The sequence below is a fragment of the Pocillopora verrucosa genome, chromosome 4 (genome assembly GCF_036669915.1).
Source record: "Pocillopora verrucosa isolate sample1 chromosome 4, ASM3666991v2, whole genome shotgun sequence".
In the NCBI taxonomy this organism is placed as follows: Eukaryota; Metazoa; Cnidaria; class Anthozoa; order Scleractinia; family Pocilloporidae; genus Pocillopora; species Pocillopora verrucosa.
The window spans coordinates 1,627,322-1,642,727 of NC_089315.1; the positions used below are offsets into that span (position 1 = coordinate 1,627,322).

Consider the following 15,406-nt stretch of genomic DNA (forward strand, 5'->3'; position numbering starts at 1 on the left):
TAATATGTTCGAAATATTTCAGAGTATTTTTATTTAACTTTTTTATTAAATGTTGATGACAAGGTACAGTTTTGAAGAGAGGTCCTATTTTGAACTCTGGAACCTACATATGTGTGCAGGCGTAATTGCTAATCATACAATAAGTAGAAATAGCTTATCGCGATACAATAACATTGATTATAATCACAGTAATGGGGAGCAGAATGATGACATTGTTACTTTTTCTATTATCGTAGTGGAACATCACACACTGCATCATTTTTGTTGATCTTTCAACGCAGGTTGCCAGGCGGGATCAGCAAATTGTGTGAATTACACGTGTGGAGGCATCAATCACTGGTTGCCGTATCAGACTTACTGGGGATGCTGTAAGGGTGTTATCCATGATCAGCGCGAGACCTACTGCTCAGAAATACAAGGCGTTATGCAATGCGGCACGGTAGCTCCAGCGTTTAGATGCAGGAATGAACACTGTATACCAAATCCATGGTTATGTAACAGAGTGAACGACTGCCAAGATGGAAGTGATGAACTTGGATGTGATGAGTGTAATAAAACTGATAATTTTCGATGCTGGAATGGGAGATGTATTCCTCAATCAGCTGTTTGTGACGCGTATAACGATTGTGGAGACGGAAGCGACGAAACGTTTTGCCGAACTTTGCGCGGTGGCTGGTGCACCACAAAACAGTACAGATGCCCCACCGATAGTTGTGTTCCACTGCAAAATGTGTGCGATGGCAAAGCAGACTGCACTGACAACTCTGACGAAATTGGGTGCATAGTTCGTAAGTACCGACAAAACGTACTTTATTTAATGTAACCGTCAAATGTTGGGCAGCGTAAGTGGATCAATATTGGCTGCCCGCATGCTAATTTCCGCCAAAAATTTAAAGGAATGCAATAAGGAACGACGGCTCATGGAAGATTTACAAAAATCTTATTGAAACGTTCAAGTAAATTTCTCAAGGAAACAAAAGTAGGTTAAAGGGAGATTGGAACTTTTCATACTCGAAACTTTTTTTAAACAACGGGTACCCTGTTGATTTACCATGTTGTCTTAAGTTTTATAAAAAAGGTTGAACCTTTTCAAAACGCATTTATTGTAGCTTGTAACAATGGATGGAAACATTATCAGTCATCTTGTTATAAGTACTCAAACCATCACAGAAGATGGACTGATGCTGAAGATCTTTGTCAGAGGGACGGAGCGCATCTCGCGAAAATTACCAGCAGGAAAGAACAAGATTTTGTCTTTAGCCTTGGTGTTCATCAACCTTTTCAAATCTGGATCGGTTTGCGGGCGCAAGGACCCTCAGGAAAATTCACTTGGGCAGACGGATCGCCACTTGGCAATTTTACTTTCTGGTCAGCGGGTGAGCCCTCTCCAGATCCTGACGTTTGTGCGGAAATGATTCGTAATGATAGTCAAGGGCGGTGGCAAACTGGCCAGTGTACAACGAGACACAGTTCATATGTGTGTGAGAAAGGTCTGTGTAACTGAAGTGTGTTGATACAGTCATAAGAAATATCTAGAAATGCTATAAATATAATGGTAACTCGTCTCTTTCAAATATCACGACTAGATACATGAAATGAATGGTCAGTCTGAATATATAAAGCGAAGTGTCTATTGAAAACATGTTTTGATTTTACTATTGCTAGATCGCAATACATTTTGATAACAAATGGCTGCAGAAAAAAACGATTTCAGAAAGCCCGCTCCCAATCCCAAAGTATCCGCTTAAAAGATATTTCTTGCGTTGCAGAGAGAGCATGTAACATCACGGGAGCGAGTGGTGATTGCAAGACTGATTTTGGTGAGTTTTGATAACATTGCTACAAAGTATTTAAAACTTTCGGTCAATCAAAAGAGAGCCCAAACCAAGTAAAAGTGTATAAATTTTACACAAAACCTTACAGATCACATGACACGGGATACAACTGTAAATGCCACTTTTCCTTCTTCTTCTTCTTCTTCCAGTAAGTCTTTTGATCGACGGTAAAGTTCTCGAGCTTAGTATAAGATTAAGCGCACATTAGCAACATTTATTTGCCATTGCGTTGCTCCATATTCCCCTGACTTCATAAAATTTAACTGTGCATGTGAACCCTTTGGTATGAAAAAGTAATACCAATACCAAGCCATAGTGCTTTAGCAGCTAAATTCCTATGGTACAGGACCCCACTGTTGAAAAGTCATACCTGCTAGATCTGCTCCAACTTATCTTTAAAAAGTAAACTTTAACTTACTAATTGTAAACTGCACCTGACTTTTGTTTATTTTGATGTTGTGCTGCTTCTTTAAAGAAACACCGCCGCTCATGAAGTCTTTCCCACGCGAAGAGATCATCTCAGCACAGTATGAAACTAGCGTGACGGTGCAATGCGAAGCATCTGGTTTTCCAAGACCCACAGTCACGTTTCTTATTAACGGTGTAAATTCGTACGCTGTGAACAAGGGTCACACAATCATGGAACCTTACAAAACAACTGTCACGTATGTTGTGACAATGCCGTCTGACGTGGAATGTCATATCTCCAACAGAATGGGTAACACCTTTTGGAGAATAAGAGTGAATTTAAAAGGTAAATCATTTAATAAAAGTTCAAAAGCCGTTTGTGAATGAGGTATATGTTTAGAGTTCACCATTTTAGTATCAGTTTCTATGGAAACTCTTTGAAAAGTCCTCATGAGAAAGGAATCGTGGTATGGAGAAATCAGATTTTTCTGATGGATTGAAATATGTTGTGTACATTTTCCACACCGTGTGATTTTTGAGCGATGATCGTCATAAATCAAAGCGAACATGGTTTTCAATATTTTTTTTTCGACAGATGACGACCCGTCATTTCTCAAAGCTGTCTTAAGATTAACGGATGAGACTTTCACGTCTGACCTCAAGGATCCTTTGTCTGAAAAATTCAAGACACTGTCAGCCTGGCTGGAGAATATTCTTATGTCTTTATACACAGAAGTACATGGTTTCAGAGATGTAGAAGTTGTAAGATTCAGGTAATTTCAGCACAAATTTTGATCTTAGTCTTTGAAACTCGGTTACAGCATGCTGTATGATTAAGATTTTTAAATCTTATATAATTCGGTCCATCATTGTAGAAACGGAAGTGTCGTAGCAGATGTGCTCCTAACTGCCGCGAAAGGAGGTTCGTCAGTTGTTCAAAACAAACTCCTTGAAGTTATGGGCTCAAATAAATTACAAAATGTTACAGTTGACTCGATTGGCGTCGTTAAAGGTAAGGTATATCTATTTTCTCGAGGATTGAGAAATTAGACAGAAATCTAATGATTTTTATTTGGGAAAGTGAAACTTTGCAACGTTCTCTGTTGTTGCTGTTGTTTTCCAAAGTTAACACCGCCTTCTCCATTTTAACGATGTAGAATTCGGTTTCAAAGAACATACGTAGCCAAGAGATTTCATAGGCATTTTTAGGATATGTTTTATTAAACAAGCTTGAAGTAAAGATAGTTGGATAATGGCCACCTTTGAGTTTCTTAACAGCGCCGAACGAGAACGAGTCTAATATGCACCGATCTTTACTTCATACTTGGTTAATTTAGGATCTATTATATTGCCAAACAGTGGCTTTAGTAGGGGCAGTACTGTGACAGAAAAGGTCCAATTAGGCCCTTGCTGGGTAGCCAATAGGAATTCTAGCTGCAGGATCCCCTCGTCTTACTTCAGCTTCCAGGGTCAGACACTTTATAAAGGTGGTTTTGAGAGCATTGTACTTACACGTTTTTCCTCAGCGTGTCCAAAAGAATTTTTTAACATATCTTGGAGTGGAACTTTTAAGGGAGAGTTTGCCGCGCAGAACTGTCCCAGAGGAGCAGCGGGTGAGTCAAATAGCGGCAAAATCAGTGGAATCATTCAGAAAGCGTCATGGGAGTATTACAAAGACACCTAGTTTACCCAGAGCGTTCTATTACCCAAAAAAAGCGGTTTATCCTGAATTTAGTTCAGAAGAGAATCCCACACGACATTAACAGACATGTTATTTGATGATTTGAAAATAATGACACTATGGTGAACTCGTGGATATACAGTGCAGAATATGAGTCAAGTTATATTCCTATGCTTCGCATATCCACGAGTTAAAAAGTAGAACTTCCCTTTTCAAACAGACACTTCTATCCATGGAAAAGTTTCCCTATGCTTGGCCTGAGGACGTCTCTTGAGTGAAGGTTTCACTTTAAAAGACATACTGTCAGTTTAATTCGATGCTTCAAGGTTTCTTATGTCGACGATAAATGTCTCTTCCGTCCTACTTTAGGTGTGGCCAAAAGGAAATGCTTAAACGACGGTGTGTGGGGGTATCCTGACTACGGGGAGTGTATCAGTCAAGAATTCAATCAACTACAAGAAAAGGTCTTGACTTTTTAATATTGTCTAAGTGGCTGAACTGTGGCATGTTGGTTAATATTGTTTCTGCCTATCATCAATGAACTCCACTCTTCAACGTAGAAGCTTAGCAGCCTTCTGTCAGAAAACTCACGGCAACAACCCGTGACTGAGTGTCGATTTTTTTTTTAAGTAATTTTTTTTTTTATCAATCCCAGCTGCATTTGTAAACACATTTTATCATTACTCATAGGATGACCATTTTTGTTACCCACATGGTAGATAAAAAAGAACTGGGAGGATTTTCGATCAATCTTAAAAATGTCTATCGATATGAACGCTGATGAAATCGGGCCAATATTTCTTGAATATAATCCGATTTAATCCTATCTGATTTTTCCGGTTATTTCCCTCTATAGTTTCCAGTACTTAACTGAGACTTTGTGCATTTTTAGGAGAAATATTGCTACATTTTAGCCGCATCCATTATAATTGGTCGTCCCCTTTGAATTTCCGAAATTTTCATTGAACTCCAAAACAAAACAACGGAGGGATCATTTCCTCCCTTAGTATCGTTCAATAGGGCTCCGATTTAAGTGTCAATGCAACCACAACATATACGTAATCTTGACTATTTAAAAGATATCATTACCTTCTCTCTAAACACTTTCAAAGATCTTATGCTTTTTATCTCCTTTCGTTAGATGAATGGCTTGTTCAACTCTTCAAATCCCTCCAACGAAAATATCACAGCTATTATCACAGAACTGTCTTCCCTAACTCAACCAAAGAAATACGATTCCTTGATGGCTGGAAATATCAAGACATCGACGCAGATTTTACAGAATGTGGTCTTTTACAACAAAAAGTTTGCTAACAGTCGTGAGACAGTGTCAACAAACATTGAAGTAAGAGAACGATTTGACAAAGCTTCTTTAATTTGTTTCCAAAGTCTGTCTCGATTGTTAGATGGTGCAACCTTGTTGACTTTCTTTAACAGATAGACCTGAACAAGACTCAAATCCCACTTTTCTAGTCCAAGGGCATTTCGGAATTAAATCTCCTCATTGAAGGTTTGACTCTCATCCAAACAACAAAAGAAAATTGACCCCCTGAGACCTCGTAATTCAAAAAGTAGGCCAGTGATAAAGTTTGTAGCCCAATAGTTACAGTCATATAATAGACTACTCATATCGTAGTAATCCTGTCTACCGGGAGCGATTCAAATATCTTGTTTTCATATCATGTGAACCTGTTGTTTTTGTAATTTTCAATAGGGATTTCTTCAAACCGTTAGTAATCTTCTTCACACGAACAATCTCAGAGATTTCCAGCAGCTTCAAGAGGTACAAATGCATTTCTCCGGTCCCAATTATCCTAAAATCTCCTATTTTTCTGTAAGATTACACGTAGTATTTTGTGTATATTCAGTTTGCATAATTTGTAAAAAATTTGGCGAAATGCGTTTTTTTTTTCATTGGCGGAAAATTTCAGTCAACGAGTTTGTTGGAGAATTCAACTTCCCCGCCTCCTTGATTACCAGAATGGCTACCATTCTTCCGCCTTCCCCCTTCCCCCTCCTGTTCAACGCTAACTTATTGTAATTTTACCTCAACGCTGTGGAAGGCCTTTATACTTTTCATTTTAATTTTTGAATTTCACTCAAACTGTATTACCTCTTTCTAATAGACTGATAACACCACAACTGATTTGACCAGAATAATCGAGGATTACGGACTTCAGGCAGCTTCTGGACAAAAAAATGACAGATTGAGCGTGGTGAAAGATAACATAGGTAATAAAGGCTTTTCAAAGAAGCAAGAAATTCTCCAAAAAAAGTGTGAAATGTACTGGCGATATTGCAATGTCTTCGTCTTTTTTTCTTTTAGCAATGGAAACAAGACTTGTACCTGAAAATGTGCAAGAACCTTTGATGTTTCCAAATCATTCAGATTATAAGGATGGCATCCTCTCTTCGCCAGCTTGGACTGAAGGTGGAAGGCAGTTCATCAAGTTACCAGAAGAAATATTCAATCGACAAAATCATCCTTCAACAAACGGTACAGTGTAAATCATCCAAATATCTTTATGCAACCAAGTAAGTGAGAAAGCAACAATCAAGCAAACAGACTTTAATAAATTCTAACTCTGTATGAATATATATGAAGCTAATCACTGTATGGCAATATCTTCTATTCCGCGCACTTCTTACAGCCAGCATTTCGAGGCACAAGAATCATTCTTTTAAATGAAGCTAACTTTTAGACACTTAGTGTTTGTTATACTTGTCAATGGTTCAATTGGTTGTTGTGATTTCCCTGGTTTTGTCTTTAACAATATTCGGTCGAAAATTACTGTGCTGGGTTCAGAAAATAGTACCAGTTGTTTCATCAATATATTTTTTAATTCGTCGCTTTACGTATTTTTTGTTAATCCAGGAACCAAAGTAGCCAGTTTTTTATTCAGAACATTGACTCCGTTTCTGTCACAGGAGAGGTGCGTATTGTCGCTTTAATTATTGTAAAACTTATGCTTGTTGTACATTTCCATTATCACTGAATCATGATAAGGAAAGAGAAAAAATAGATTGTCATTCTTTATTCTAGTGCATATGAACAATTTGACCAGCGGTCTGGCGTGGTATCACGTATAATTTCCAGCTCAGTGCAGCCACCTGTTGTGAAACTCCAAAACCCAGTTGTGATAAATTTCGTTGGTATTCAGGTAATTGCATCATGTGATACCCGCAAATTCATAGTTGAAATTGTCAATGAAGAGCTTATGAAAACAAACTGTCGACCTATGTGCATCGGCCATACGGGTCGCTATTATTATTAATTGTCCCTACCCAAGACATAGAGATTAGTGCAGGGTTTACAGAGGTAATTTTTTTAGCAAGGCGGTGAAGCTCATTCCACGATTGCATAAGCGATCGTGCAAGGAAGTAGGTATGGGGTGTTTTGGGGTCTCAGGTTGTATTTCATCCCTTTCGCGTCAAGAAAGTGGGAATTTCCCGTATTAAAACAGCCATGGTTCATCACTTTGACTTCATGTGCTATGAGGAGAAAATGCATGGCGATAAAATCTCACCTCAGTTTGTTTAATTACTTCTTCTTAGGAGAACCAAAGCACTGCGATTTGCGTTTATTGGGATTATACCATGTAAGTTATAAATAACAATAGAGAAATTTTAAGGCGCAAAAGCTTCATCATGGCTACTAAGGAATCATAAATCTCAGAAATTGAAGAGAAATCTTGATGCATAATCTTAAAGTGCAAGGACACAATCATGAACCGTGGAGAGTGATTAAAGAAAGTTAAGATAGCAAATCTGAGAAGCACGTTTCTCCCTAAGCGATTTCTATTACATGAATTTGTAGTACAGAAACCTCTTTTTACCGTTATCAAGTGTACTCTCATAAATGGCTATGATCCTAAACCTGGTATCTTTCATAACTGTAATGCTTAACGTCAGAGATAGACTAAGGTGGCGACTCTAGAGGAAGAACTCTGAGTTGTTCTTTTAAGCTTGGTAACTGAGAAATATGTGAGGAAAGAGCGAATGATTAAGTCAATCCTTAGACAACCTTGTTCAGTAATCAAAGTCTGTCAATTCAGAAATTCCAGAGGTGGAGGCTGGTCGAAAGATGGTTGTGAGTTGGCGTCTCATAGAAATGACACAGTTACCTGTGAATGTAACCACTTGACAAATTTTGCAGTTTTGATGGATCCGTCTGGGATATCCTCTGTAAGTTGACAATTGTTTTAATACTTTCGCCACTTAGAGTGACCAAAGTCACTCAATCTCACTGTATCATGATAAAGTTAAGCAGAGAAGTGATTACTAAAGGATGTTGTTTTCGGGGGTGGAAGCGGAATCGTGAATCATAAATCAGCTGTTGCACTAAAATTATCATGACTTTTCCGTTTAAAACCCAGGAATCATAAATTACGGCTGTGGATCTGCTTGAAAATCAGTTGACCTGGACTGCAATTTTAAACAAATAAGGCAAATAGTCCCAATGATTCTATTACATCTCTTAGAGTTTTGACTTTTAAAGGGGGAAGACTGTTTAAAAAATAGTAATGCTGTTAATTCTCGGTCAAAATAGAGCCGCTTCCAGATTAATTAGCAGATAGGTAATGTTGATGCACCATTCCAGCTATATTCTCTTTTCCTCGTCAGAGAAAACAGTTTGTTCAGCATTTGTCATAAGCCACAAAGCAATATTCAAAGCAACATAAAATTTTTATTTTATTTTACCTGATTTCCCTCTAGAAACAGTCGGTACACCAGAAAACTTTAGGATATATTACTGTGGTTGGTTGTTCTCTTTCGCTGTTGGGAATTATTGTTACACTTATTCTTCACGGTGTTTTATGGAGGTTTGTATAATTTTGACGTTTTACTTAATCAATTAGGTTTAATAAAGGCAATTGAGTCATCTCAATCCACTCTAACAAATAGAGATAAAAAGACGGGTTATACTCAATCAAGTATATTATGGTAAATATCCCCCTCTTTCACCGACATCGAAGTGAACAATTGTTTTAGAATATGTAACTAGGAAACCAAAAGAATTAGTCCTTTCAGTCATTATACCGTAAAATGGTCGGAAATTTAACTCCGTCTCTTCGGCTGCCTGGAAGTGAATAGTACTTCCTGATCACCTACGAAATAGCCAATCAGTGCTCTTGAAAAGCACTAGTCGCCTGTGTGGTTTAAACTAAGTGTTTAACTCTGTACTTTTATCTTTTACTTAGAATATTAAAGTCTCACAAGACAGTGATCCATGTCAATCTGTGTATCGCACTTTTGGCTGCGAATGTTCTTCTTTTAATTGGAGCAGTATCCACAGAATACGAGGTAGTTTCCTTGCCAAAATATGACCACTAGTACCTTTAATAGTGACCAAAATATGAAAGTACAATTATCCAAAATCCCATGAAGGCAATCAGAAATCCTCTAATGTTACGGCCATGTCAAATTTTAAGACTTTATGCGCTCATTATGCTATCGGGCACTTGTATCATTCTTCAATTCATTTTCGTTTTAATTCCTAGAAACATTTTTTGTTACAGGTTACTTGCAAAGTAATCTCCGTCCTGCTTCATTTTTTCTATCTGAGCGCTATATTTTGGATGTTGGTCGAGGGATTACAGATATACTCTTCAATTGTTAAAGTATTTGGTGGAGAAAGCAAACAAAGATATTTCTACTTTCTTGGCTGGGGTAAGTGTTTCACTTTGTTAGATGAAAATATTTTTAACTTAGGTGAGTAATATCACAGGACATTACTTCTATTATTTTAGTATTTCTTTATCCTAGAGTTCCCGGAGAGTCAAAGGTTTCATTACCTCTAAAACCAGTTTGTTGATTCGCTACAAAACGGTTCCTTCTTCTTGACCTCTGCATTAACGCTATTCAAGGTAGTATTTAGGAGATTAGAAATCGTTCTACGAGGCTTTCTCTTCGTGGTGTCTCTTTTCAACTAAATTTGATGAGAATGATCAAGAAACAGGATGGATTATCTGAAGGATAACCTGAAGAAACGTGCGTGCAGAACCTAATTTACGTATGTAACACTGCACACATAAGAAATTTCTCCACAGGTCCCCTACACGTCTGTAGTCTGACGTTGTTATAGCCCTGGAACTCACCTTCCATTTTGCTCCTTTCACCTTGCAGGTTTTCCGCTGTTGTATGTAGCTATATGTCTAGTAATCACAAGAACAGAAGGATATGGAGTAGATGAAACGTATGTCTATGGGAAGAAGATTTAAAATGGTTCCTTATTTCAATTTTTCCCAAAGATATATTGTTAACTACCCTCGAATGCACTCTCTGCAACCTTAGTTTGGTTGCCTTGAGCTGCTCTAGACATAGAGCTTTCTATAAAAATTATCTGCCATTGTTCTAAAGTAGAACAATGTATATTGACCACGTGTTCTATCGTCTTCGCTCCTCTATCCCTCTGGTAGGATATACAATTCAAAGACGTCTTTAAATTCATGGTTACACTCGTTTTTGCAAATGAACTATTTGTCAGTATTGATTTTAATACATTTTACTACATCGTCAATGTCGATTTAATACATTTTTAATATGTTTGGAGTTGTTTCAAATCAAGTCTAAATATCCCATAACTTCATCACTGATTTGCAGATGCTGGTTATCCATCACTTCTGGTTTAATTTGGACGTTTATCGCTCCTGCTCTTGCTGTTGTGTCGGTAGGTTAAGAAGTCCTTCCTTTATCAAAAAAAATTATAGAAAAACCAAATAAGTCTTTATATTCTAATCCAAACCTTGGGCTTTAAATTGAGATAACGACAAACAATCCAATGATAAAAAAGGGAACATCTTAATACGTTGGCGTCTACACTTTTCTGATCAATAGAGGACACCCGAAAACACTGTTTAGAAAACTTTTATTGAGATTTCTTCACGTCATCCACCGAATGGAGTGAATGATATTTGTTATTAAATTAATTCCTGGTAGGTAAACTGCATCATATTTGTATTGGTTCTACGGGCCATGATGACAAGTCACAAAATGATTGGGGCTCAAGACAAGGAGAAGATCAAGTAAGACTCAAACATGGATCGTTTTCCTTATTTAACCCAAGGTATTAGATAAAGGTTTTAAACTAAAGAACTTGATAAACATGAAATTCAAGGAAAATTAAATGCTTCCAGGCGAATTACGTCGGAAAAACTAAGTAGAAGTGGATGAATAAAGTTACTTCTTTTAGAAAAGGATAGCATATGGTACAACTTTTAAGTTGTGTAAGACTTGCTTTATATGGAAAATTTACAGAGCAGTCGGTAACTCCAATAAACCCTTGTGGAAACGGTACAAGTATTTGCTTTGGATTTTCGTCTTGTTTTCAAACGTAGTTTATCCAGGGTATGTATTGACATTACTCCTCGCAAGGGATGTTTGAGTTGAAACTGGAAAATTTGCGTTACTAGAGTGTTTAAGTTAAAGAAAGGAAGCAACCTCCTTGAGAGGGAATTACATGAGCTATGGAGAGCTGATGACAGTTGTCTCTTATGTTCCTTGATAGACTTGGCATAAAATGTTCCGTCGTCCTTCTTCCTCTTCTCGGCATCACATGGGTGTTTGGTGTCCTTGCGTTCGATCAAGCTACAGTGGTCTTCCTATATCTGTTTGCAATCTTCAACTCGCTTCAGGTATTTTCTTTGTGAATAGATGTCTCTAAAATTCAACTTAGGTTTCTGTCGTAATCAGTGTGGTGAGGCAGACCTTGATTAAAAAAGTGTTTTTTTCTTCTTGCGACGCATTGTCAATAACTCTTGAAGCAGATCGCAACTTTTCATCTGCATGCCGTTAACAGTTTCTTTAAGTCATGGGGTTGACTGGCTAGCGTCGTCACTTTATGGAGCGTGTTTCTCTGCTATGATTGATTGGTTTCCAACAACTGTGATTGGTATATCAACCTTCATCCAAAGTTTTATAAGGATGCAAACTTCCCAATAGTTGAAATTAAAAGATGCTCAATTCAGTTTGCTCGCTTTTTTTGCAGGGGTTCTTCATATTTATTTTCCATTGTTTATTCGATCAACAGGTTTGTGATGTTTTGTGGTACATTAACCTAACCTCGTTTTCCAATCTATGTTCAGTAAATGTTTTTGTTCTAATAACTTGGTGTAGCAAACAAATAATATCAGTGGGTGAAGCGGCTTACTTTTGACGGGAACACGTCACTTCAATAATGCTCAATAGGAGCGTGGGACAAAGAAAAAATCCCGAGTACCACTTTTTCTGTCCCACGCTCGTGACAAGATGAACAAACATCTCACTCTATTTCATTACCGAGCTCAACATTTACCATCTTTCTCATTAAATCTCGCGGTCGTTCAACCTCAGCCGGCTATGTTAGACCTAGGGTTAAAGTATCTCAAAAAATAATAAGTCTCATGAACTTTCCTCTGATTTCAAAATTCAATATAGCAGCAATACTGAGTGATCGCTTCACAAAAACGCATCCGAACACCAAGCTACACGATTATTCGCAACACTGTGATCCCTAAAAATCTTGCCAATCGCAACGAAAGCCAACGTTCAACCCTTCAACCCTCAAAAGTAACCAGCATAAAGTTTTAACCAATGAATAAAACTGATAAAAGTCACGAGAATACAGGGTGTGATCGCTCGCTGAAAGCGCTCTTGAGTGATAAACAAATTTTCCTGTCGGCAATGCAGGAAATGTATATATAGTAGAATGGAGAATATACATACTGATAGTAAGGTGTTAAGGGTCAATCCTTTAACTCTCAAGATCTGATTGTTAGTTCTCCCCTCTAGCTGCTACACATTTCCTTGTAAATAACTTCCAAGAATTTGGTGTTAGATCGAGATAACAACTTCTACCTGATAACTTTAAATATTCTCATGACCTGTTTGCTGGATATTGTTTAAATATTACAAGGAGAAGTCACATGTTCATCACTTCCGGGGGTTGCAGGTTTAATGATATAGTTTGCTCGGTTCGACAAATGCCAGAGAGGCACGAATGAAGAAAATGGAGGCAAAGATGGTTCATTATGGAGAAGTATAACGCAGATTGCAAATGGAGACGTAGTGATATTTTTTCTAAATTTCATAGGATGTATAACCATGGTTTCGTTTCTTTGAAACATTTTCTTAATTTTATCAACGTCATCTAACTCTCTAAACAAATCATGGGAAAAAAAAACTTTTTTCGCATTTTTAGGTGAGGTCAGCGATGATGATATGGAAAGGAAAACGTCAACGAGCGGCCCACGCTTCAGGTGTTGATGCGACGCAAAAGGTATATATTATTATTCAATTCAATCAGATGTTGCAGTTTGCTTCAAGGAAGTAGATTCAGCCCATCGAATCAACTGAAAACTCCATTTGATGTTATGGTAAGATCATGATAATTTATGTGCAGGATGTTTTATTTTCCTTAGTAAAAGGTTGAGAATGAAATTTATAACTTAGACCCACCGAAAGTAATTGGTTTGAACCCAAAAACAACATTTGATAATCTAGTTAATGTTTAATTGCCCATGTGAGAGCAGGGAGTTCTGTGGAGGAATGTTGTCGGTCTATTAGTTGCTGTAAAGGGTTGTGGCATACAGCAGTTGTGATAGGTCAGTTTCGATTCATCGGTATAGCAAAGTTGTTCCATGCGGTGAATTTTTTTTTTGTTTGAATATCGTGAAAAAATAAAACCATGCAGGTAGTTATTGACGTCTGTTTAGATGACTTTAATAGTGTGACGAGGAAGAGTTTTCACTAACAGACTTATTTGTGGGTGAGATGTTACTGCTTAAGAGGATAAAAGACGCTAGAAACTGTTTTAAAGTGTTTCTAACCCAGTTCATCATCAAATAACAGTCATTTTCAGGCTGATACCGTTCTGATAATCTGAGCTCCATTTTTTCACAGAGCAAACCAGTCAGCTGTAGTCTTACGACGGAGAGGTTACCAAGCCATGGCGTTCGAATGACTGATTTGAGAATCAAGAAAAACAATCAAAATTACAGACGTAGTGGAGAAATGAATGGAAATTTCACATGTAAGTGGTCCATTTTGTGGTGTGTAGCCTAGTCTATGCTAGAGGTTGGTCAGCGGGGGCAAGCGAAAGGTCCTGCGAGCGAAAAATCCGCGATGAAATAATGAGTACTAGAACAAACTGTTACCAAGAATTTGCAACAGACAGCCATGTTTACGTGTACTAACCCTGTTGTTTTCTAATCTGTTTTTTAAGAATCCAAGTGGATGGAAAAGGAACGGAAAAAACTAAATTTAATATAAAAGCAACGAAGACATGCATATGTGAAGAGGGCAAGATGGTGGACATTGAATCAGAACAATAGACCCTGTAAATATTGGAAATTAATTATATTGACTATTCATGGAGCGTAAAGGATATTGAACTCCAACCAATCAAAGGCCAGATGAGACTTCAGTCCACAGATTATACGACTTGAAGGTTGCTTTCAATCACAAAACAATGGAACTGACTTTTCCGGACAGAAAGAAAGTCCTACGTTTTTTAAGCGTTAGCATTTATTTATAGCATTATGCTAGCTTCCAGAATTCTTGCATTTTCACGGAAGTTGTGTTTAAGATTTCGCGTTTGAATATAGAACAAGTTGAGAGTGTTTTGATCGAAGCAGACCGTGATAAATCTGAATTACAAGTTAATTCTAAGACTATAATATAAAAGGCTGAGACGTTTGTAAACATCACGTTTAATTTATTTTCCATATTTTTTTTTCGTATAAATCTTACATTTAACTTCTTTCTCAGCTAATACTGAAAGCAGTATTTCTATTCCTTTAGATGCACTCCGTCTTATTGCGGCTGACTCATTTCTGCGTTCAAAATATTTAAATAAGACCTCGTTAATGTCAGTGATTTGCTTTCTTTCGAAATTTGTTCTTTTAGTTTTTGTCGTTGTTGTTATAGAATAGAGACAACATTTACCTACGAAACTTGAGGTTTTAATAACCTAATTTAAACTACGTGTTGAGCATAGAAGTGAGCAATACAAGTAAGCAATATGAATTAATAAAAGCAAACGACTCCAAGCTATTTACTTTAAATTTTGGAGTTAATTTTCAAGCGCGAAATGTGCGGAATTTTCACTAAGCATGTTTACAGTTCTTTGCACAGAGTATCCGGAAAGTCTACTTATACAACAGTTACTTTGGCGTATGAAACTTATGCACAGCTCTTATCTTATAACTCCAAAACCAGAAGACAATTCTTTTACAAAATTTTAAGACTGTGCAAATAAGTGGTATCAAGGGGTGTTCAGAGGTAAAGCCTCCTGGACAAATTTTTTTATTCAGTTTTCTATCTTGCAATATACTCCTTCTTCAACCATTCCACTTCCTTGATCTAAATATCAAGTATTGGCTTTACTTGCTATACATTGCTGATTATTTCAGCCCTAAGAATTCAACGTGAAATCAAACATCACTAAGGAACACACTAGACTAAGACTTTTCTAGGTGATAGACACAGCGATCTTAAAAATTGA

General features: G+C 37.3%; 1 protein-coding gene across 5 annotated transcripts in view; it reads left to right on the forward strand.

The window, feature by feature from the left end:
- LOC131772659 (uncharacterized) overlaps nucleotides 1–14,940 on the forward strand; it is a 30,134-nt gene extending 15,194 nt beyond the window's left edge. For all 5 annotated transcript variants that reach the window (XM_066165517.1, XM_059088616.2, XM_066165518.1 and 2 more), the window contains exons 6-32: nucleotides 282–788; nucleotides 1,110–1,490; nucleotides 1,770–1,820; nucleotides 2,311–2,589; nucleotides 2,839–3,016; nucleotides 3,119–3,255; nucleotides 3,770–3,856; nucleotides 4,294–4,388; nucleotides 5,066–5,269; nucleotides 5,639–5,707; nucleotides 6,051–6,156; nucleotides 6,251–6,421; nucleotides 6,800–6,857; nucleotides 6,968–7,085; nucleotides 7,480–7,523; nucleotides 7,980–8,109; nucleotides 8,641–8,747; nucleotides 9,126–9,228; nucleotides 9,444–9,594; nucleotides 10,051–10,120; nucleotides 10,528–10,594; nucleotides 10,864–10,949; nucleotides 11,432–11,558; nucleotides 11,912–11,953; nucleotides 13,103–13,180; nucleotides 13,804–13,933; nucleotides 14,126–14,940. In XM_066165517.1, coding sequence (XP_066021614.1) covers nucleotides 282–788; nucleotides 1,110–1,490; nucleotides 1,770–1,820; nucleotides 2,311–2,589; nucleotides 2,839–3,016; nucleotides 3,119–3,255; nucleotides 3,770–3,856; nucleotides 4,294–4,388; nucleotides 5,066–5,269; nucleotides 5,639–5,707; nucleotides 6,051–6,156; nucleotides 6,251–6,421; nucleotides 6,800–6,857; nucleotides 6,968–7,085; nucleotides 7,480–7,523; nucleotides 7,980–8,109; nucleotides 8,641–8,747; nucleotides 9,126–9,228; nucleotides 9,444–9,594; nucleotides 10,051–10,120; nucleotides 10,528–10,594; nucleotides 10,864–10,949; nucleotides 11,432–11,558; nucleotides 11,912–11,953; nucleotides 13,103–13,180; nucleotides 13,804–13,933; nucleotides 14,126–14,127 — 3,578 coding nt within the window. In that variant the 3' untranslated portion in view covers nucleotides 14,128–14,940. The remainder of the gene's footprint in view (nucleotides 1–281; nucleotides 789–1,109; nucleotides 1,491–1,769; nucleotides 1,821–2,310; nucleotides 2,590–2,838; nucleotides 3,017–3,118; nucleotides 3,256–3,769; nucleotides 3,857–4,293; nucleotides 4,389–5,065; nucleotides 5,270–5,638; nucleotides 5,708–6,050; nucleotides 6,157–6,250; nucleotides 6,422–6,799; nucleotides 6,858–6,967; nucleotides 7,086–7,479; nucleotides 7,524–7,979; nucleotides 8,110–8,640; nucleotides 8,748–9,125; nucleotides 9,229–9,443; nucleotides 9,595–10,050; nucleotides 10,121–10,527; nucleotides 10,595–10,863; nucleotides 10,950–11,431; nucleotides 11,559–11,911; nucleotides 11,954–13,102; nucleotides 13,181–13,803; nucleotides 13,934–14,125) is intronic.
- The last annotated feature ends 466 nt before the right edge of the window (nucleotides 14,941–15,406 follow it).